At 36.8% G+C, this 21,813-nt stretch overlaps 1 protein-coding gene across 1 annotated transcript; it reads right to left on the bottom strand.

Moving 5' to 3' along the window:
- Window positions 1-18,544: 18,544 nt before the first annotated feature.
- Window positions 18,545-21,584, bottom strand: BBS12 (Bardet-Biedl syndrome 12). The gene has a single exon (XM_063108373.1). It carries the CDS (start codon window positions 21,582-21,584, stop codon window positions 19,452-19,454), a length of 2,133 nt encoding a protein of 710 aa, XP_062964443.1. The 3' UTR covers window positions 18,545-19,451.
- Window positions 21,585-21,813: the final 229 nt, after the last annotated feature.

Below are 21,813 nucleotides of genomic sequence, written 5' to 3'. Positions count from 1 at the left end.
CGAAAAAAGCAAAGGATTTTGATTATAAATGGAATAAATAGAGGCTCTGAATTATCAAAAAGTACCTGTGATCACATCCTTTGTTCAAAACCAGAATTCTGCCCTGTCTGGTCAGATAGAACCCTACTTCTGCTGGAAATAAATAGCAAACCAATGAGCTTGCTTTTATTAAGAAGATACTCAAGCAAGTGGAATGTCAACAGTGAAAGTAGTCTGGCCAAACTTGTTTCTATCTTATGCAGAAATCATTTTATTGTTCCACAATTAAAGATTTTTAGATTTGTGGAGGCCAATATGGAGATGGGGGTACTAACCCATGAATAAAAACATAATTCAAATGACATTCACTGAGCAACCATGAACCAGGCATTATGACATGCCCACATGTCTTCCTGGCTCCACTTTTTCCTATTTTAATCCACTTCTCTGCTTAAAACCCTTCCGAAGTTTCCCAGTGCTTCCAGAATGAAATACAAACACCTGCACTGGGGCAAACAGTCTGGCCCTTGCCCGCCTCTGGTGCTCCTTCCTGCCAGTCTTCCTTCCTGTCTTAGATGCCCAGCACCAGGCTGACTTGCAGGTGCCCTAACATACACTGACCTGCATACTTTTACACATGCTTGACCCTTTTTGTATCCCTACCCTTTCTCCAGGGTAGTAAATGTTCCTTCTTGACCTATTCCAGGGCATAATCTGCATGTGACTATACCAGCATTTATTTCATTGTGTGCTTGTTTCCTCCCTCATCTTTGTGATTCTAGTGCTTAGCCAGAACAGTTAAAAAATGTTTATTAGATGAATAGTGAGCATTAAGATACTTGTTGGAATAGTGAGCGCTGAGATAGTGGAAATACCTATTATGGTGAAAATGAGACTAATTCTTCAGAAAGTAAATGTGCTTGAAAAAGTGGCATAGAATATAAACTATCAAAAGTCAATTACATTGATGGTTATAAGTGCACGCTTTCATGCATGGTTCACAGGAGTCCAGAGACTGGTTCTTATTTGTAAGGTTAAAAGAAAGTGTGGACTTAATAAAGGTAGCAAAATACACTGGATTCAAATCAGGCTATGAGAGGTAAGAGCCAGAGGATTAAGTAAACCTTAGCATGCATGAGTCATTTCAGATCTTAGTGCTCTAAATTTTCCCTGATACGAGGCTTCGAAAAACATGCTTAAAATGACTCAAAAAATTATACTGGAAGAAATGGGACTAATGTTTCTGGGATCATAAAGAATTCACAGAACTTTCTTTGGAAGGGTAAGATTTTACTGTGTGCTGTGAATCAAATAGAAGTCTAGAAATGACTTCAAGGGATAAGTGAGGAGGAAAAAGGAAAGAAAGTAACCCCAATATCATAGAAATAGTGTTAGAAGTAAAATTAGAAGATCTGAAGTAAAATCTGCTTTTGTTTTTCAATATTGGTATGAGCTAGTCATAACTTCTCTGTGTTTCTTCTGCAACTGTAAGGAAGTTAATAAAGAGTCTGTGAGACTTCCAGTCAATATGGTAGACTGGACCCATGTATGGACTGGAGACCCACAGAATTTTTAAACAGAATTTTAAAAATTCCACAAAATTTTTAAATAGAGGAAACCTGAAGCCAGGTTCTGGATGTGGAGCTAAATCTAAAAAGAAAACAAACCTCACAGGAGCCTTTGGACAGGATATACAATTAAAGGGCTGGATATTTACAGCCATAGAAGGAAAGAAGTCAAGACTATGGATCCATGCAAACATGGAATTTGAACATCCCTGAATAAAGCTTGCAGCCCAAAAGGTAAAGAAGCCTCAAGAAGTCCCTTGGTCCAGGGAGAGGCCTGGAGGAAGGCCAGTTGCATGCTAAGGATGTTGGTTTGTTTGAGAGGAGGATTGTTTGATTAATTTTGTGAAAATAAATATGCATGTTAAAATTTAAGAGTAACTACTCAAAGAAAAGAAATCAAACATGTAACCTTCCTCTAGTTAGTGACTCAATAAGAGACAGTAATGAAGAAAACAAAAAGTAAAGGAAATGGTAAATAAAATATAAGAATAAGGTGGTGGACATCAGCTCAAATATATTAATTACCAAAGTAAAAATATGTTAAACTCAGCATGGATTAAAACAATAGTAGTAATATATCAATAGCTTATAAAGTTGAAAGATTTAAATGAGATAAAATGTTATGTGAATACTTATTGTTAGATACAACTCAAAATGTTGTTCATATTCAATCCAGGTTTAGGTTTTTCCAATGACCTTTCAGATAAACTAACTGGAAGACTAATTCTCAAAGCACATAGAAAGTTCAGTACTTGGCTATGTATAACTACCACTTGTTTCATGATTCCTTTTCTCCCAGCAGGCTCAAGGATGGCAGCCAACTGACAAGATGAAGTACCCATGTCATTGACGACTTCCAGGCTCATTAATTTCTCACCATCTGTTTAGTGTTAACTGGACTTAAGCTGGAAAAGAAGGAAACGATGGATTTGGCTTCCAATTTATTTTGTCCTTTGCTCCATCTCTTCAGGAGTTCAACTTGCATCTGTTTTACAATGTAAACATTGTGTTTAAAAATACAAAGCAAAACTCTGAATCAAACAACGTTTATTTTCTCATTAAATAACACTTGGGGTTATCATACTATAAAAAAACATTTTGAAATTCCTACTCAAATATAGCATTTTGAAGCCTGACTGGACTGTGGAAACTGTCTAGCTCAGTGAATTTCCGGCCATGCTAAAAGATAGCGTCCTGCAGAGGCTTTGGGCCAACGAGAGGTCAAGGGAGGATTTTGAACAGGAGACACTTCAGAAACCCTCCCATACCTACTTCAAGCTGTTAGCTGATCTGCATAGAGGTCTTCTGTGTGAGATTTCACTTGAAAACAGTGCCATGCCTATGAATAAATAGATAGATGGACAGAAAGATATATTTTTTTTAAAAGCACTTTGTCCAGACTGTTTGTTTTATAGAGGTTCAGAAAAGATAAATTGCTCACTGTTGACAAAGCAAGTAGAAAAGCAGGGATTAGTGAGCCTTTTTCTCTAGTACTGTCCCTACGTCAGAAACATGTTTTTTTTTTTCTCCACAGCAAAAGCAATTCAGACACTGTGCTAAATGCTGGGACTAAAAATACAGACCAACAGTGGTCTCAGCCCTCAAGGGCCTTTGACTGAATGGGGTCCAGCCAGGAGAAAGTTTTAGGAGGGGTAAAGCCATCAACAATTTTTAATACAGTCAATAGACCAGGAAGGTAAGAACAATATAACCCAAGGAGGAAAAGAAATAGAAAAAGACTCACATTTTTAGAGCAGGTAAAATTTGACCATTATTTATTATTGCTGTAGGTGGACTTACATTTACACCATCATCATAAAATAGGTTGCTATAGTCTGAATGTGTCCTTCCAAATTCATATGTTGAAACTTAATCACCAATGTGACAGTACTAAGAGGTAAGGCCTTTAGGATTAGCAACCTTATAAAAGAGCTGGAGGAAACTTGCTAAGCCCTTTTTTCCCCTTTTTTCTCTTCTGCCATTTGAGGATGCAGCAACAAAGTGCCATCTTGAGATCAGAGATCCCTCACCAGATGCTAAATCTGTTGGTGCCTTGATCTTGGACTTCCCAGCCTCCAGAACTGTGAGATAATAAATTTTTATTGTTTATAAATTATCTGGTCTAAGATATTTTGTTATAGCAGCACAAATAAACTAAGATAGAGGTCATTAAAGAAGTTTACATCTTCCTAGAGCTTTTTGAAGAAGAAAATAGATAATCATTTGCTAATATGGCTTAGACTAATAGGCCAAACATTTCTGTTCATACCTACCAAAAAAGAGTTGGGGAGTCCTCAAAACCATACTCACTTCTGACATCATTTACTAGTTCAGGTGGTCCCCCAAACCACCTTCAGTTTCAACAATTCACTGGAAACACTCATAGAACTTATCCTTTCCATTATGGTTTATTATTGTGAGAGAAGACAGACTAAAATCAGCCAAGGGAAGGAGTACATAGGGCAGAGTTCAGGAGAGTTCCGTGGGCAGAGTTTCCAGTTGTTCTCTCTCCACGGAGTTATAGGCAGCGCTAATTTCTGATGGCAATAATGTGTGACAATATATATGGAGTATTGCCAAACAGAGAAGCTCACTCCACCCTTGATGTCCAGAGTTTATATGTTTGTAAATATATACACACACACACACATGTATATGTGTATTTTGTGTATTCACTTAGTAGCTGAGAAACAAGACATACTCTTCCTTCTGTGATTTTATTTTCCTTAAGTGAAAACAGCATCATTAATAAAAGAGTGACATAAGATTTTTCACTTAATGAAGAAACAACTGGAAAAACTGACAACGAGAAAAAATTCATTTTTTCTGAATCTGGCTAATATTATGAGTATTTTATAATATGGTGATGGTCTCAGACAAATGAAAACAATTAAAAACAAAGGAAATTTAAAGTTGCAGTTTCTCTTCTTTATAAAAGAAACAAAAACTTAGTAAGAATATAAAGGCATAGTGTACAAGTTGCTAATGGAATAAGAAGGAATTCTGGAAGCTCATGAAAAGATTTCAAAGGAAATGGATTGCATGCAAAACAGAGATTATGAAATCAGTGGCAATGCTAAATTGACTCAATTCTAAAGATGCAATCCTGGAACCGGAGGAGTCAATGCTGAACAGTGTTAAATCATATTGTTTTGGTCTACAAATGTGATTGCAAAAGGAAGTGGACATTTTCTAGAACCTCACAATATTGTAGCCATTTCTGGAAACATAAAAAGAGGCAAGAGAGTGATGAAACCCTGGGGCATATGAAGAAAGAAAATGAGAAAGAACTAAATTCATAGAGCCTGGAAAAGCAGTAAGTAAAGAAAGAAGGGGAGAGTCTACCTCTGTCAGCATAATAGCGGCAATTAAGAAAAATATTGGCAAAAAATTAAATTGAGCTTAGGGAGATTCAGCTTGAAGAATGGTGCACTAGATTACAAAACAGTTTGCTTTAACAAAAATTATATAAATTACCTAAGTCTCTTTGGTAAGTATCCTGGTATGAGAATTAAAGGATCTCTGAGTTTTGGGGTGTTTTTTTGGTATTGTTTTATTTTTTAATTTCCAGAATAAAAAGTAGATATAGATTAAAAGTAGGCTGGATTAGGTCTCAAATATTATCTGGCCAATTACCACAAGATACCATCCCAAAACGGAACTGATTTTATATAGCAAGGCTATTTTTCAGAGGGTTCTGTGGACAAAGATTCTATACCCTTTTTTGGCAAACTATTCCAATATTAAATGACCTCTATTGTCAGAAATTATCTTCATGTCTCAGGATACTTGCTTTGATTATAGGTTAAGATAGAAACTTAGTCAATCTGTCCTGCATTCTCAAATGGAGGAGCCCAAATATTTTTTAACTGTGTTTCAGTGACTCAGAGTCTTCCCAAGGCGTAAATTATAAATATACAGATCAAAACATTGAGTTCCCACCTGTAACCAGCACCCAGCATGAGGAATCAGAACACTGCCAGCACCCCAGGGCTCACATTGTTCTCCTTGCCAGTGGCTACTTCCTCCCTCTTTCCCAAAGATAACTACTAACCTGAATTCTAACATTTTGGTGCTTTTGAAATTTACAAAAATGTTCATACAGTATGTTCTCTTTTTTAACAGAATTTTTTATTAAGATATACTTCATATAACATAAAATTCACCACTTTAAAATGTACACTTTAATAGTTTTTAGTACATTTACTATGTTGTGCCACCATCACCCGTAATTCCAGAACATTTCCATCATCCCAAAGAGAAACCCTATATCTATCTATTAGCGGTTAATCCCAGTGAGTGTGTTCTCTTTTGTGTCTGGCTTCTTTTGTTCAGCCTTATGCTTGTGAGATCCATATGGTGCGTTCAGTAGCCCATGTGTTTTGAATAAAGCCCAAGGAGTAAAGTACAGGTTTTTCTAATGAATTTTGGTTCCATACACAAGACTAGTGGTTTTTGACCCTAGTTGCACATTAATATCAACCAGAGAGAGTTCAAAAACACTGATGTGAAGGCCCTACTCCAGAAAAAGAAATGAAAATCTGGAGTATGGAAAGAACAGCCTGGGGCATTAGTTTTAAAAACTCTCCAGGTAATCCTATTCTGTAGGCTGCGTTAAGAACCACTACAGAAAATGCTCCTAATCAGAAGAAAACTCTAATTGAAAAGACAGATTCTAGGTCTGGGAATCTGCATTTTGACAAGTGGCTCATGTAATTCTTACAAGGCAGTTTCAGAAGTACTGCAGGAAGCCAATGATTGTTTGTAGGAAAATGAATGACTTCAACAGAAGTTTCTATTGCTTTCAAACAAGGAAACACTAATGCTAGTTTAAGACATTTGTAATACATTAACAAGAAACTATTTTTAAGTATGATTTAATTAAGCAGTGAGGGAAAGATGTATTACGTCCACCTCATTTCTTTTAATGTGATGTTTAGTCTAAAGTGGAAACCTATTGGGAAGTAGCCTTTTCCACCTCCTCTGTGGTTAACACAGGAAACAGGTCTACTTTTTTTAGACATCAAACCAGTGCTCAATATTGTCAACAGGCTGTGAACTTCCCAATTTGCTTTCATTCACAGTACACAGTGTACAAAGAATCTTCTTCACATCACCAGATAAACACATTAGGAAAATTTTTTAACGCAATTACCAAAAAAAAAAAAAAGAAGAAGAAGAAGAAGAAGAAGAAGAAGAAGAAAAGGCAAAAGAAATGGAAAAAGAAAAAAAATTGAGAAAAGAAACCTGAACTAGTATATAGTCTGAAATAGACTTTATTACACATTGAAGTACAACAGTAACAACATGATGTATTGATAAGTAAGAACATTTTGTTAGAAGCTAGAGTTGGCCTTCCTCTCTTGGAATGTCCCTGTCGTTTGCTCCTATTGGAGGTAACATGTATATCTGGGGCAAGGATAGTTCTTTATGTAGTACTCTCTACATTCTCAGCTCTTAACAATGTATCTTTCTTTTTATTGAAGGGTGTCTTCAGTTATTGATGTATTCTGTTGATCTATTGCATGATAGTAGATATGACCTGGCAATTTTTCCCCTTATCAGCTGCTCACAGAAAACTAGGTTCTGTTATTTAGTACATTAGCCTCTATATATTAGGTGGTTTATAGTTGTCTGAACACACTAATATATTTTTTAAATAAACTTAAAATTTTAGAATTGTTTAGATTTACAGAAAAATTGTAAAAATAGCCCAGAGAATTCCCATACACCCCATGTCTTAGTCTGTTTTGTGCTGCTGTAACACAATACCACAGATTAGGTAATTTATAAAGGACAGGAATTTATTCTCTCACAGTTCTAGAGGCTGGGGAGTTCAAGATCAAGGCACTGGCATCTGATAAAGGCCTTCTTCCTGTGTCCTCACATGGTGGAAGTCAGAAGGGCCAAAAAGGAGCAAACTCTGTGTCCTCACCTGGCAGAGGGGCAGGAAGAGAACACACTCCTGCGTGACCTTTTTTATAGCAGCATTAATTCATTTGTGAGGGTGGAGCCCTCACGACTTAAACACCTCCCATTAGGCTCCACCTCCCAGCCCTGTTGCATTGGGGATTAAGTTTCCAACACATGAATTGGTGGGGGGCACATTCAGACCATAGCACACCACATGCATTTTTGCTTATTATTAACACCTTACATTAGTACATTACATTTGTAACAATTAATGAGCCAGTATTGATACACAGTTATTAAATGAAACCCATACTTTTGTTCTGATTTTCTTTGTTTTTACTTAACATCCTTTTTCTGTTCTGTGTTCCCATCAGGACACCACATTACATTTAGATGTCCTATCTCTTTTTGCTCCTTTTGGCTGTGACCATTTTTCAGACTTTCCTTGTTTGTGATGACCTTAACAGTTTTGAGCTGTACTGGTTAGGTATTTTTTAGAATGCCACATATTAATAAGCTTTTAAAGATACACAATTTATTCCTAGGTTCATTAATGCATAGGAAAAGTTTGACTTAAAGTAATTCTGGAAGGAAAAAAAATCTCCTGGACATGGTTGAAACTATTAGGGTCAAGTCAAACAGACTTGAACAATTAGTCTTAGTTTTCATAGAGATACGATACCAGATAGAATAATTATGACTAGCAGTTGGAATTGTCATTCCTAAAAGTTGGAACTTTACAAATTGAACAGGAACTGAAATTATTTACATTCCTTTGAGTTCCAATCTTTGTTATTGTTTTTACATAGACATAAAGTTAATATTCTCTTGAGTTGCTTTTTAAATTTATCACTGTATATAAACAATTTTACATGTTGAAGTAAAATATATACTTGACAGTTTAAAAAACTATGCAGTACTCATTCTACCATATTAATATATCATATTTGTTTAAATATACCTACTGTGAAATATTTGGGTTGTTTTTATTTTTTTACATTATTACTATAAATATTTTTGTACAAGAATAATTTTAAATTGAGCCAATTTGTATTTTTTCTGCCAGTGTATATAAATGCGTGCTTTACATGCCCACCAACACTGAGTTTTATCTTTCGTGTATTTTCTACTCTAACTAGTATGTGTTAAAGTTGATTATACCACTTGGGTCATTCCTGTCATCTAAATCATCTTGTCAAAACTAAATCAAAGTCAAGGGGCCAGGAGGAAAAGCACTAGGGGCACATAGCACCTGCTAAGAAGTATTTTCTATAAACCCAGCTGCCGAAATAGCCTGCTGTAACCCTAAGACTAGTTTTATCTGGTAGTTGTTGAAACAACCTGCCATGACTCTGAGACTAATTTTACCTTCCATCGTCACTCACCAGCTAAAGCCTGCCAACTCCAAAAACTTTACTAGTGCCAATGAGCTTTCTTTCAAAACTATTCATAACATTCCTCTCTTTAATAAAACTCCCAACCCTTTCTTTGTTCTTTGGACATGCCGGAGACCACCCTGTTCTCTGTGTATGCCCTGGATTGCAATCCTGTTTTTCCCAAATAAAACATTTTCTTAGAAATTTGTCTCTATATTTTTATTTGACTTTAATGTATGTAATGCTGCTTTAAAGTGCTTTGCTCTATACTGCATTATAGGAGCAAAGGTGTGTATTTTTCAATGTTTCCTTGTATAAATTGATTCTCCCTTTTCATTATTAAGTAGAATTTAAATGCCAACCTTATAGATGAAATTAGATGAGGAAAATTTTATTTACTAGTATGCTTCTTAAGTAGGGAGAGCTGTTCTTTTTGGAAAATGGGAGTTTGTGGTAGAGGGTGAACGTAAGAAAAACAGACCTTCTTGAGAGTTGGGATGATTTTATTGATTAAGAAAGAGGACAGGAGAAGGGGAGAAAAGCAAGAAAGGAGGGTGTGATGAGAAAATAGTGAAAGGTCAACTCTGCACATTTTGAAATCCGCCCATCTATAACTTACTCACATCTTTAATAAAGTACTTAAAAAAAACCTATGAAGTGCTTGATATGAATGGGTGGATTAGATGTAAACACTAACATTAGGAAAATAAAGGGTTATGGGAGGAAAACAAAAAAAGTGCCAATAAAACACTGAGGGCAAAGAGAAGCAAAAGGATGAGTGTGTCTGTCTGTGTGTATGTGTGTGTCTGTGTGTATCTGTGTATGTTTGTGTGTCTGCGTTGGGGGCGCACAATAAAATTTTGAAGAGAACTTTTGATTGTTGGAGTTACTGGATTTAAGGTTTGGGTCAAGTATAACTATAACCTGAGCCCAGCGACACCCCACCTGATGCATATTCATACATTGTAAATAGTAAGCTTTTATAGTGTGTCACACTTAGTTCTTCCTGTCATTTAAAAATGTTTATGCTTATAATATGGAAATATGTATTTTGTATTCAGGAACTTTTTTTAGTAGCCACTAATTTATCTCTCAATTTATAAAAATGATAAATGTTTTTCTAATTTCTTTTGAGTTTTACTTTTATATTCTGGTTTCTCATGGATTTATACCTTATATTCTTTTTGAGCCCACTGTAATTTACTGATATGGCTGCAGTGACAATAGATCTAAGTTAACTTGTTTCCCTATCACTGAAAAAGTTATTTCTCCATTGTATTACTTCTGGTTTGAAATAAAATAAGTCATTACAATGGTTTGAATCTGTAATTGGCCAATTTTTTTTTTTAATTTTATCATTAACACAATTCTTAAAACCCCAATGTTATAAACATGATTTATTTTATTTATTTATTTATTTATTTATTTTTGTGGCTGGCCAGTACAGGGAACAAAAGCCTTGTTTTTGGCATTAAGGCTGCACTCTAAATTTTTTTTAAGTATTAAAATTTGTTATCAAAAAGCCTGTCTGGCTAGCTCAGTTGGGTAGAGCATTGTGTTGATAATACTAAGGTCCAGGGTTTGATCCCTACACTGGCCAGCAGACGAAAGAAAAAAAAATTTTTTTTTAATTGTGGTAGTGGCTGGCTGGTTAGCTCAGTTGGTTAGAACATGGCCTTACAACACCAAGGTCAAGGGTTCAGATCCCCACACTATCCGGCTGAAAAAAAAAAATTAAGTAAGTAAGTTGTGGTAAAATATATATAACATAAAATTTACCATATTAACTATTTTTAAGTTTACAGTTAAATAGCACTAAGCATATTTACATTGTTGTACCAGTAATAAATTTTAATGGCTGGCCTTATCATTATAATCTTTTGGGAGCAATTATTTGACATTTTGCCCCCTTTCAAATGGATTTTATTATCACTCAAAATCACCTAGGAATATAAACTCACAATGAGAATAACAGATTTAGAGTTGGAAAGTATAATAGGAATGATCTTGTTCAATCTTGTGATTAAAAGGTGAGATAAGAGGCCAAGAGAACTTGAATCACTTTCCCAAGTCACCATGAAATACCAGAGCTGTGACCCAGTTCTGAGCTGACTAGGTCAAAACATATAATAATAACAATTTAAAAAAAAAACCTACCTGAAAAGATTCTTTTACTTTAAATTCCCGTGTTCACAGATTTATGCTAGCCTGCACTAAAATAATCCCTTCTCTGACTTAGTGGACTTCAGACCTAAAGGTCAAAATTCTGAGAGCACAGGCGTGGAAGTTTGCCACCTACAGGTCAAAAGAAAGAAGACATTTTTAGGTTTTTCAAAGCAAAGTTTTGATGAAATGAAGCAAAAACGTGTTTTAAAACACTTCTTTGGGAGAGTAACTCTCAATATAATATAGGAAGACTGTTATAAAAGGGATACTGCCTTCATTGTCATCCCTTTTAGTGCAACAAGCTCCTACTATATATTTTTTTCAGTAGTATATGGTGCTATGATGGCAGAAAAAATGATAGAATGCTCAACAGTATGAATCCATAATTAGAAAGACATGTAAATGTTTCTTCGCAACTGAGAACATGATATCTCTTTTTCTGCTGGCATTTCCTCCTCCCTGTTAAGAAATATCTGAGTGGGCAATGAAAACTCTATAATGATGCTGGGACAACTTGATAACAATTTGGAAAAAGTTTATTTAGCGTCAACTCATATCATCTACTAAAATAAATTCCAGATGGATTAAATATTTAAATGTGAAAGAAAATAAGAGCATAAAAATATTAAAAGACTGTACAGATGATTTTAACAAAAATCTTGGAGGTGGGAAGAGCTTTTTAAACATAACACCAAAGGAAAAAAAAATACAGACATTTTATAAACGTTTTTAAAAAATAAAAATCACCGTTCTTTCTTTTGCACTAATAATCAATGAAAGTTTAATTAAAATTGAGATAGTGTTTTTTACCCAAATTGGTCAAAGAAAATTTTAATGATAATATTCAGTGGTGACAAGGGCTGGAAAAATGATATTTTCATTTGCAGAGTCTTTTGGAGAATAATTTGGCAAAAATATGTCAGAAAAAGTTTTTAAATGTTCATCTCCCTGTTGATCCCTTTGTAAGAATTTATCCAAAAGAAATAATCATGGATAAGAGGAAAGATTTGGCTACAAATACATTTATGACAGTTTTGTTTATAATAGTTCCCAAGCTGTAATTGACCTAAATGTCTTGATAGGATATGGGTAAAGTAAATTATAGTAGGCTATTGTGCTGAAATATGATGCCATTGAAATTAGTCTTACTGAACTGTATTTAATGGTATTGGCAGTGTGTTTAGTATGATTCCACTTTTGGACTATAAAAAACTCATCTATATTTACACACATAGAAGGAATCTTGGAAAACCATACCCCATATATTAGTAATGGTTACCTAGGTGTGTGGGGGGAAAAAAAGAGACCACGAGGTTCCTCTAAAAATGTTCTTTAAAAAAGAATAGAAAGAACTAAAGGATGAAAGTGTTTAAAAATACCACGATGGAAGTGTGAAGAGGTGAAAAGGAAAAGGAAAAAGAATGGGGCCTGACTATGTGGCAATAAGTAAAAGTAGGAAGAGTGGAGGTGCCAGAACCTGTAATAAAATTGGTCAAGGATAAAGACAAGTGCAAAGTAAGGGCTTGCCCAACATGATCTAGGAGCCTGGAAGTAAAGCCACAAACAGCAAGGGCAATTTGGCATGCCTGCTGCTTGCAAAAGGCATATTCCAGGAGTCAATCTAAAACAGTTCATAAATTTTCTAGTCTAAGTAAGATCTAAGCTGTTTAAAAGCTCCACAGTAACATGTTATGAAGTGGCCACAGGTGAAAATCATTTAAAAATAACAAAAAAACCCTAGATTTTAAAAGACTCATTTGAAAAGTATCTTAAAGCTTTTGAGGGTATTTCTTTAAAATGTATTACATTTTTAAAATTTCAGGATTTTTACCTACAGAAAGTAGAGATGATTAAAATTCATCTGATTTTCACCTTTTATTGAATATCTGCTCTAGATTTCTTTCAACTTGATCAAAACAGAGTTAATATTCTGCCACATACAGAATTTCTGTATTTGTGTTTATTTGCATACTGATTAGCTCCATAGAGAAGTGGTCTTCAGGTTTTTTTGATCATGTGCCTCAATATATGCATATTTATTTATTTATAAATTAAATATATGTATATTCTACTGAACTAATGATTTGTAAATTATATAACATAAAAAATTACAGAATAAGAATAAACAGAAGTAGAAATTCAAGTTGTGAGTTCTCATTTCATAAGCGCTTTTTTGCCATCTAATTTCTAATATTTTCATTTCCAACTTGTGCTGTCCTTTCAAAAACTTCAATCCAAATGATTTCTTTTAACTTATTTAAAAGTATTAATTTTCATGTGCTGTGTGGCTATACTTTTTTTCTGGTGAGTTTTCATTGTCTGTTGGAATATTATTTGGTCTGTACTATGGTTTGAATGTTCCTGTTCCCTCCGAAAATTCATGTGTTGGAAATTTAATCCCCAATGCAACAGTGTTGGGAGGTGGGGCCTTTTGGGAGGTGTGTAGGTCACGAGGGCTCTGCCCTTATGAATGGATTAATGTTGCCATAAAAAAGGATTGCTGGAGTAGGTTTGCTCTTTCCTGCCCTTCCACCTTCCACCACTGAGGATGCAGTAAGAAGGCCCATGCTAGACACTGGTGCCTTGATCTTGCACTTCTCAGCCTTCAGAACTGTGAGAGAATAAATCTTTGTTCTATATAAATTACCCAGTCTGTGGTATTCTGTTATAGCAGCACAAAAGGACTTAAGACAGAGATTGGTACCAGAGAAGTGGGGTGTTATAACAAATGTTGAAGTGACTTTGAAACTAGGTGATGGGTAGAGGCTGGAATGGTTTTGAAGTGAGTGCTAGAAAAAGCCTGCATTACTGTGAAAAGAATGTTGGTAGAAATATGGACAGTAAAAATTATTCTGATGAGGTCTTGGATGGAAATGAGAAACAAGGTATTGGAAACTGGTGGAAAGGCCATGCTTGCTACAAAGTGTCAAAGCACTTAGCTGAATTATGTCTGTGTCCTAAGACTTTGTAGAAGGCAGAGCTTAAGAGTGATAAGCTAGGATATTTGGCAGAAGAAATTTCTAAGCAGCAAAGTATTCAGGGTGTTGCGTGTTTTCTCCTAACTGCTTATAGTAAAATGTGAGAAGAGAAAAGATGGAATTTATCATTAAAAGGGAAGCAGATAGTAAAGATTTGGAAAATTCTCAATCTGGCCATGTAAAGAATAAAAACGCATACTTAGGAGCGAAAACCAAGGGTGTGGCCAAGTGATTATTTGATAAGGAGTTAGTATGGATAGAAGGAATCCAGGTATTATTCAACAAGATGATGGGAGAATGACCCTGAAGGCATTTCAGAGGAAGTACTATAGGCCTAGAATGCTAGGGCCTTGAGGAAGGAGAAGGGGAAGGGCCCAGGGAACCTGTGGGACTTTGGGGCTCGCTCCCCAAGGCCACCTCAGATCTCTGCTCCTTACATTCTTGTGCTGCATTCTTTGGCTGCTCCAGTTGTGCCTTTAGCAGGCTCAGGTGCAACTCAGGCCACTGCTCTGGAGGGCGCAAGTGGCAAGCCTTGGCAACATCTATATCATGCTTATTCTGCAGGCGCAGAGTGCAAAAGCTGTGGAGGCATGGCTTAGCTTCCTCCACCTAGATTTCAAAGGATGTTTTAAGCAGCCTCAGGGCACAAGGACAGAGCTGCCACAGAGACCCCCCACTAGTGCAATGTCTAGTGGAATTGTGGGGTCAGGGCCACTGCAAAGAGTCCACATTACGGCAATAACACTTAGTGAAGTCATGAGGGTGTGGCCACCCCCATGACCTCAGAACTGTAGGGCCACCAGCATGCAGTGCCAGCCTTGAAGAGCCACAGGCACAGAAGTACAAAGTGTAAGAGCTGAAGTGTAAGTTGTGTACAGCAAAACCATGAGGTCAGGGCCATCTGGAGCCTTGAGGGCCCAACTCCCATTCCAGTGTGTCCAAGATGTGGGACATGGAGTCAAAGAAGATTAGTCTCGAGCCTTAAGCTTTAATGTTGCTTGCCCTGTTGGGTTTTGGACTTACCTGGGACCTGTTACCCCTTTTTCTCCTTTTTGGAATAGAGAGGTCTATCCTATGCCTGTTCCATTGTATTTTGGAAGAACATAACTTGTTTGATGTCACAGGTTCACAGCTGGAGAGCAATTTGCCTCAGGATGAATCATACTTTGAGTCTCACTCACATCTGATTTAGAGGGACTTTAGACTTGAGTCAATGCTAAATGAGTTAAGACTTGGGGCTATGGGGATGGAAGAATGTATTTTGTGAAAAGAACACAAATTTTGGGAGATGGGTAGAAAGCTATGGTTTGAATGTTTTTGTTTGCTTTGAAAATTTATGTTCTGAAAACTTAATCCCCAATGCAAAAGTACTGAAAAGTGTTTAAGTCATGGATGGATTAATTAATGCTGCCATAAAAAAGGATTGCTGGAGGGGTTCACTCCACCTTCCACCATGTGAGGGTGCTGTAAGGACCACACCAGATGCCAGCACCTTAATCTTGGACTTCCCAGCCTCCAGAACTGTGAGAGAATACATTTCTGTTCTTTATAAATTACTCAGTCTGTAATATTGCAGCACAAAAGGACTAAGACAGTCTGTTTTAACCTTTTTTCTTACACTAAGGTCATTTGACATTAAATGACTTTTCTTTTTTCCCCATGTTCAAGTTATAGGGATTTTTGTGGATCTCATCAAAGGAGGGGACTCCTGTGGAGGAGAGGGGGATGGGCCAGGGTCAATTTCTCAACTTCATGGCTCCAGGGCTCTCTCCTATTTTAATGAAGAACTGAAAATATAGCCTTTCTCTGTAGCCCTTACTGTTGTCAAAGTCAATTCTGTTTGAAAATATTTTCTACCTCTAGCTCTGGGTTTCCTAGAGGCCAATGGACTTTGTCTTCAAGATTACATTTATTTTCAGCAATCTCATTCTCCTGCCTTATTCCACTGGGTTTCCAGTCAACCCCAGCCTAATACAAAATGACACTGTTTTACCATTCCCATTCTAAAATATCCCTCTCCCTTATCCCAAATGTTCCTTCCTGCTCGCTTTTGTTTCTAGCACTCTCCACCCCCCCAACCCCCAAGTGTGGCTCAGTCCTCCTAGAAGGAAACAGCTGCTGAATATTTCTGATAGTCTTCAGAGCTTAAATTTCCACAGTAGTATTCAGTTCTCCAGCATCCACACTTGCACATGCAGATGAGGTTTTTCTGTTCTTGATGGTAGTGTTTTGCACTCACCCAGAATGTGAAACTCATGAGTTAGTTCTTAAATCTGCTTATCCATATTTCCATTCAGGTAGAGTCCTCTCCTTTTGGAAGTATTTGTTAGCAATTTGGGGGACTGTAGCTCACAATGACCTGTCAGTAACCTTTTCACTCTTGCTGCTCCGCACCTGATTTCTGCTGATCCTGCATCGGTCCTGCTACTGGTGGAGGTGGCACATCTGCTCATATTCTGGGATTTGTGGGGATTCCACTGTCGGAACTTCGTAATTCAGTTTTGAAGAACTACTTAACTCCTGGTCCAAGAAGAGTTTTTATCTTCAAGAAGACAAGCTTCTCTCGGGTGGGATAATCTAGATGTAAAATAACTGCAAACTTCTTTATAGTCTACAACATTAAAAAGGCAGGTCAGTCTCATAAAAATGTTAACACTGCTCTGGTTTTGCAGGAAATGTGTACCTGCTGTAGATAGGGTTTCTTGGAAAACCCACTTACTTATATGAATCAAGTTTATTCCAGGGACTGCCCTCAGTTTGCAAGGGCAGAACAGTTCCTGGAATAATTAAAACTTGAAAGTATTTATTATTATCAGAATTAGAAAAATAGCCAGTAAACCACATAATCGTAGAAAGTTTTTTAGAATGTGAAAAGAAAACAAACTTAGAAGATCTCTATTAGAAACTTCTAATTTCAAAGAAAATTATTTATTGCAAGGATTTGTTAAACACTTAGTACTACTGACATGCAAATACCAACTCCACAAAAAATTCTATTATATAAAGTAAGCTGAGCACCTATGTTAATATGTGGCACTCATAATCTTTGTAACATTTTAACAAAAACTAAGTTTTAATAGTATACAGAGGTAGAATAAAAGTATTAATATCTACCTAGGTAAAATAATACTCTTTATATTTAAAAACAGTTTAACATTCAAAATTATTATTCCAACTTTGAACAAAGACAGTATATATAACTGGATGATTACCTGTACAAGGTTTTCATGTGATCACATTTAAGACAATCACCAAATAAAAAAAATGTATTATTTAGCATAATACAAAATGATATTCTTTTATCATTCCCAGGCATGAGAATAATCAAGGTATATTTCTAATACATTTAAATTAGCTCTGAAAATAAACCACACATTCTCTTTTCTTCTTGTTTATTGTTCTTATCTTACAGAAATAAAAGTTTCATGTCACAATTAATGCTTAAATGTACAGACTTTGAAGACAGACAAAATCTTGGTTCAAATTCCAGCTCTGCCACCTACTAGCTGTGAGATATTGGGCTAGTTTCTTAACCTTACTAAGCCTGTTTCTTCATATATAAAATGGAGAAAATGGGTGTTGCAATTATTGAGATAATATAGGTATTATGAGCTGAATTTTGTCTCCCCTCCCCAAATTCATAGGTTGACGCCCTAACTCCCAGTATTTCAGAATATGACTGCATTTGGAGATAGGTCCTTTAAAGAGGTAATTAAAATGGGGCTGTTAGTGTGGGCCCTAATCTAATTTGACTGGTGTCTTTATAAGAGGAAATTTGGACACAAAAATAGATACCAGGGATATGTGCACACAGAGGAAGGACCATGTGAGGACACAGCAAGGAGGCCATCTACAAGTCAAGGAGAGAGGCCTCAGAAGAAACCAACCCTGTTGACACCTTGATCCTGGACTTCTAGCCTCCAGAACTGTGAGAAAATAAATTTCTGTTCTTTAAGCCACCCAGTCTGTGGTACTTTGTTATGGCAGTCCTAAAAAATTAGTACAATATGTAAAGAATTGAGACAGTGCCAGGAACATAGTAGAAAATCAGTAACTACTGTTATTAACTATTTCTCCAGAGCTCTTCTAATACTTGATTCCAAAAACTACATATGGCCCTCCCCACCAAAAAGGAGGCTCAGTGCCTTATTAAGATGTACATGATACCATCAGTGGCAGCTCCCAGATGCAAACATGCAGAAACACAGGGACCAACACAACCTTGTTTTTAATCTGACTGATCACATGCTCCTCTAAATGTTTGGGTGGCCTCATGTACAGCAATTGAGGCTGCAACTACTTGGTGATACTATCTGGGTGACTTAAAATCTATATAATGGTGATTCAAATCAGGTTTGACAATAAATCTGAACGAGAGTAACCTGAACTCTTTGGGCTTATGTGCTTATATATGGGGGAAATGGGCCATGGAAGGTCTCTCCATTGGGAACAGGGGTTGCTTTATGGCCCATCTATTTGTCCCCACAATTATTGGCAATGACACCACAGATCAGCAGGCCAAAGCTCCCCTGCATGGGTCAAAATGTATAATAAATTGGTTTGTCTATATTCTCACTGCCTAATAAAAATACTACTTACTGATAAAGATCAGTAAGTATGGAGTAAGTCTGCAAATACTTATTAAATCCCAGGTGGCGACTTACACTTGACTGAATTTACGACCGTGGGGACAGGACTGAGGTCAATAATGCAGATTGGCTTTATCCTTCTGCTCAGAGTCTGTTGATAGTAGCCTTAATTAATCACTATATGAGACCAATTGAATGAATCTGGTACTGACTAAACAACCTGTTTGTCAAACTAATCAAAGTAGCCAATGGAGTGATACCCTCATGTGAAAATTAGAGTTTGGCCAAGAACACATCAGGCTGGGAGTGGATTGTTAGAAGAGGCTCTCCATAATGGGCCCTGAGCACCCCTGTATACTTACTGATCTTTACCCAGTCCATGTCCCAGGCTTGTGTTTATACTAAGCAGCTTTGAAGCACATGGTAAAAACTTCCCTTGGACAAAGAGCAGGACTGTTTCTGCTTACTAGAAAAGTAGTGAATATCCCAAGCTCAGTGCTTCTCTCCTGCAGCACAATCCACATCCACTGTGTGCAGTTTCCATCATTGGCTCTTTGTATTGCTCCTGTGGGACTTAGAAAAATGGGGTACTGACAAAAACCAATGAGAAGCTCTGGATACAGCTTTTGCTGTGCATAATAAAAGTCCTTTGTCTCTGACCCAGGTATCTTGTGTATTCTGTAGCATCCCATGAAACAGTAACAGGCTAACTTGTTAGCTTATAAGTAGTGTAAAATTTCAGATTCTGAACAGTTATTGACATCAATTATTTTTTTTCTTGGTAACAGCTGGTATTTTAGGCATTATAACTTGGCTACTAGTAAATTTATTATTAGCATGATATATTCCAAAAGATTATTTTCAAAGACTTAGCTAATAACACTACAAAAATAAAAAACCCTCTAGTTCCTGTGAGTTTATCTGTGTGTGTCCAAGCCCAGTAATAACTTCACTGTCTGTCTGAAGTACTAACAGTACTAAATCCAATGCTCGGCGCCACGCCTCTATCTTTGGTGTAACAATGTCATAAACTCTTGGAATCTGCTCCTGTTTCGTTGAAACGCCTGATTTAAAAATTCCATTATTTAGTTTACTGTATTCATTCAAGATGTAAGACGAAGGAGAGCCAGAATCTGAGGCATTTTGTAGATGATGTTGAATGAATGTGCTTGCTTCAAATTCTGATGAGTAACTGGCAGTATTATAAATGAGAGTTGAAAGGTATTTGTGCCATCCATTTGCCAGACATTTAAGCACTGTTGGTCTGTATATTGCCAGTGACGAGCCCAACCAAGAGGAAGTATTATGAAGCCATTCTGAACAGGCATGGTTTTCTTTTCTCAGAGATTGCTCTGCAAGAATTTGAAGATGGCTAACACACAAAAATTCCACTGCACCACCTCCAAGAAAGACCTTTTCCTCTTTTAGAGCATAATACAAACGATAGGCACAAGTCCAGAACCTATCTTCTTTGTTTTGCATCTGTGCAGTTACTGGGCTACTGAGCACTGCTGTAACCCAATTAATTCCTTCTGTTTTTAGCAAGATTGCCATTCCATTGTTCCTACCTACAATATCCAAGGGACTGCTTCTCCAGAAGGTCACATAGACTCCATTGCCCACACAATCTTCATTCAGTTGTGTAATGTAGGTCACCTGTACTGCTCCTGCAGCCTCTGCAAAAGCCTGCATCACACTGCCATTCACGGACCCAATTATCAGCAACTTATTGTGTATGCATTTTTCAATTAATTGTTCAGATACATTTCCTTGTACCAGGATGAGGTTCACATTGAGCTGGGTTAATACCTGTAATACATAATTTGTCCAGAGTTCTTTTGAGCTGTCTTCTTGGAGCTTCATGCTATCTAATACTGTTTTAATATTTGCAGACTTATTAAATCCCAGGTGGCGATAATTCTCTGTGAGGTCACCCTCAATGAGAACTACCCGGACAGGCTGATTCTGCAATTCCTTGATCAGAGTAGTACTAGATACTGCTACAACAGTGATATATCCTGGACAAACACAAGAAAAAGTTTCAGGTAAACCTGGCAGACAGCAAGTGAAGATTCTTGAAATGTCAAACATAAATGGCATTGTACAATTGCCTTGTTGCATACATGCATTCTGGTATTGCAGCCGTACTGCTTCCTCTACCAATTTCATGCTGCTGTGATCTCCATGACTCAAGCCCACTGCCAACTCTACCAAATCATTACATCCATAAGTTTTGGAAGTAGCTGTACCATGATCTAGAAATCCATCTGGTTTGCTTATCCATGGATTATTATCTGTGCTATTAAAATGCCTACTGTGAATCAGTATTGACTTTCTGCAGTGGGTATCTGTAAGCCGACTGTTTTTCGGAGTTTGTGATGTGTTTTTATCTGTTTCAACTTCAGCCTGAGGTTTGAAGAATTGAGGTGATTTAACAGGTCTCCCAGAAAGACTGTAAATGGTCAATGATTGAGAAGCAACATCTTTGAGATCACACTCTTCCTGTGTCAAACCAGTATCTGAAGGGACTTGTAGAAGAGGATACAAACTGACACTAAATGTTTCAAGTCCAGAAAATGTCTTCGTGTTGTCCAGATGGCCAAATATGTTGTGGATAGGCACTTGAAGGGAAACTACCTCTTCACTGCAAGAGTTCAAGCCCTCTGACATCACTGACACTATTATCGAAATGGGGACACCCAGATGAAGACATTCTTCAACAGCACTGCTCCATGCACCAACAAGAAACAAAAGAGTACTGGTTCCAGTTCTGTACATGGTATATTGTGCTTGAATTGCTTCACTGAGAAGCTGCCCCACTGCACTGGTTAAATCCAAACTTTCAAGAAGCCTTACTGTTGAACTGATTAACACACTTTCATGACATTCTTCATCTATAATAAATTTGGATGATTTTACTGGCCCTAGGAAAGTTCTTCCTGTTTCTGCAAATGATGAAAGTTGTTGAAGTCCTATGTGCCTCCTTTTGTTTATGACCCTGCAAGCCATCACCATCAATCATCATCTGCAAATAAAACAAAAACTTGGAACTTTATTCAGTGTAATTCAGTTATAAATGGTATATAGATAGAAAAATAAGATATGGTCCCTGCCTCGGAGGTATATATAATTTCCATTAAATGTGGTCAGTGCAATGATACAGTATATTGTGATAATATTAATGGTAAAAGTACAGGGCATGGAGGAGGAACATTCCATCTAACCAGGAAAACGGAGCATGCAG

This window comes from Cynocephalus volans, chromosome 9, assembly GCF_027409185.1.
Source record: "Cynocephalus volans isolate mCynVol1 chromosome 9, mCynVol1.pri, whole genome shotgun sequence".
Taxonomy (NCBI): Eukaryota; Metazoa; Chordata; class Mammalia; order Dermoptera; family Cynocephalidae; genus Cynocephalus; species Cynocephalus volans.
The sequence above is the reverse complement of the archived record's forward strand: the minus strand, read 5'-3'. Positions and strand labels throughout refer to the sequence as shown.

Bases quoted from the DNA above. Each gene is read 5' to 3' on its own strand.
- BBS12 (XM_063108373.1), bottom strand. From the start codon at position 21,584: ATGGTGATGGCTTGCAGGGTCATAAACAAAAGGAGGCACATAGGACTT.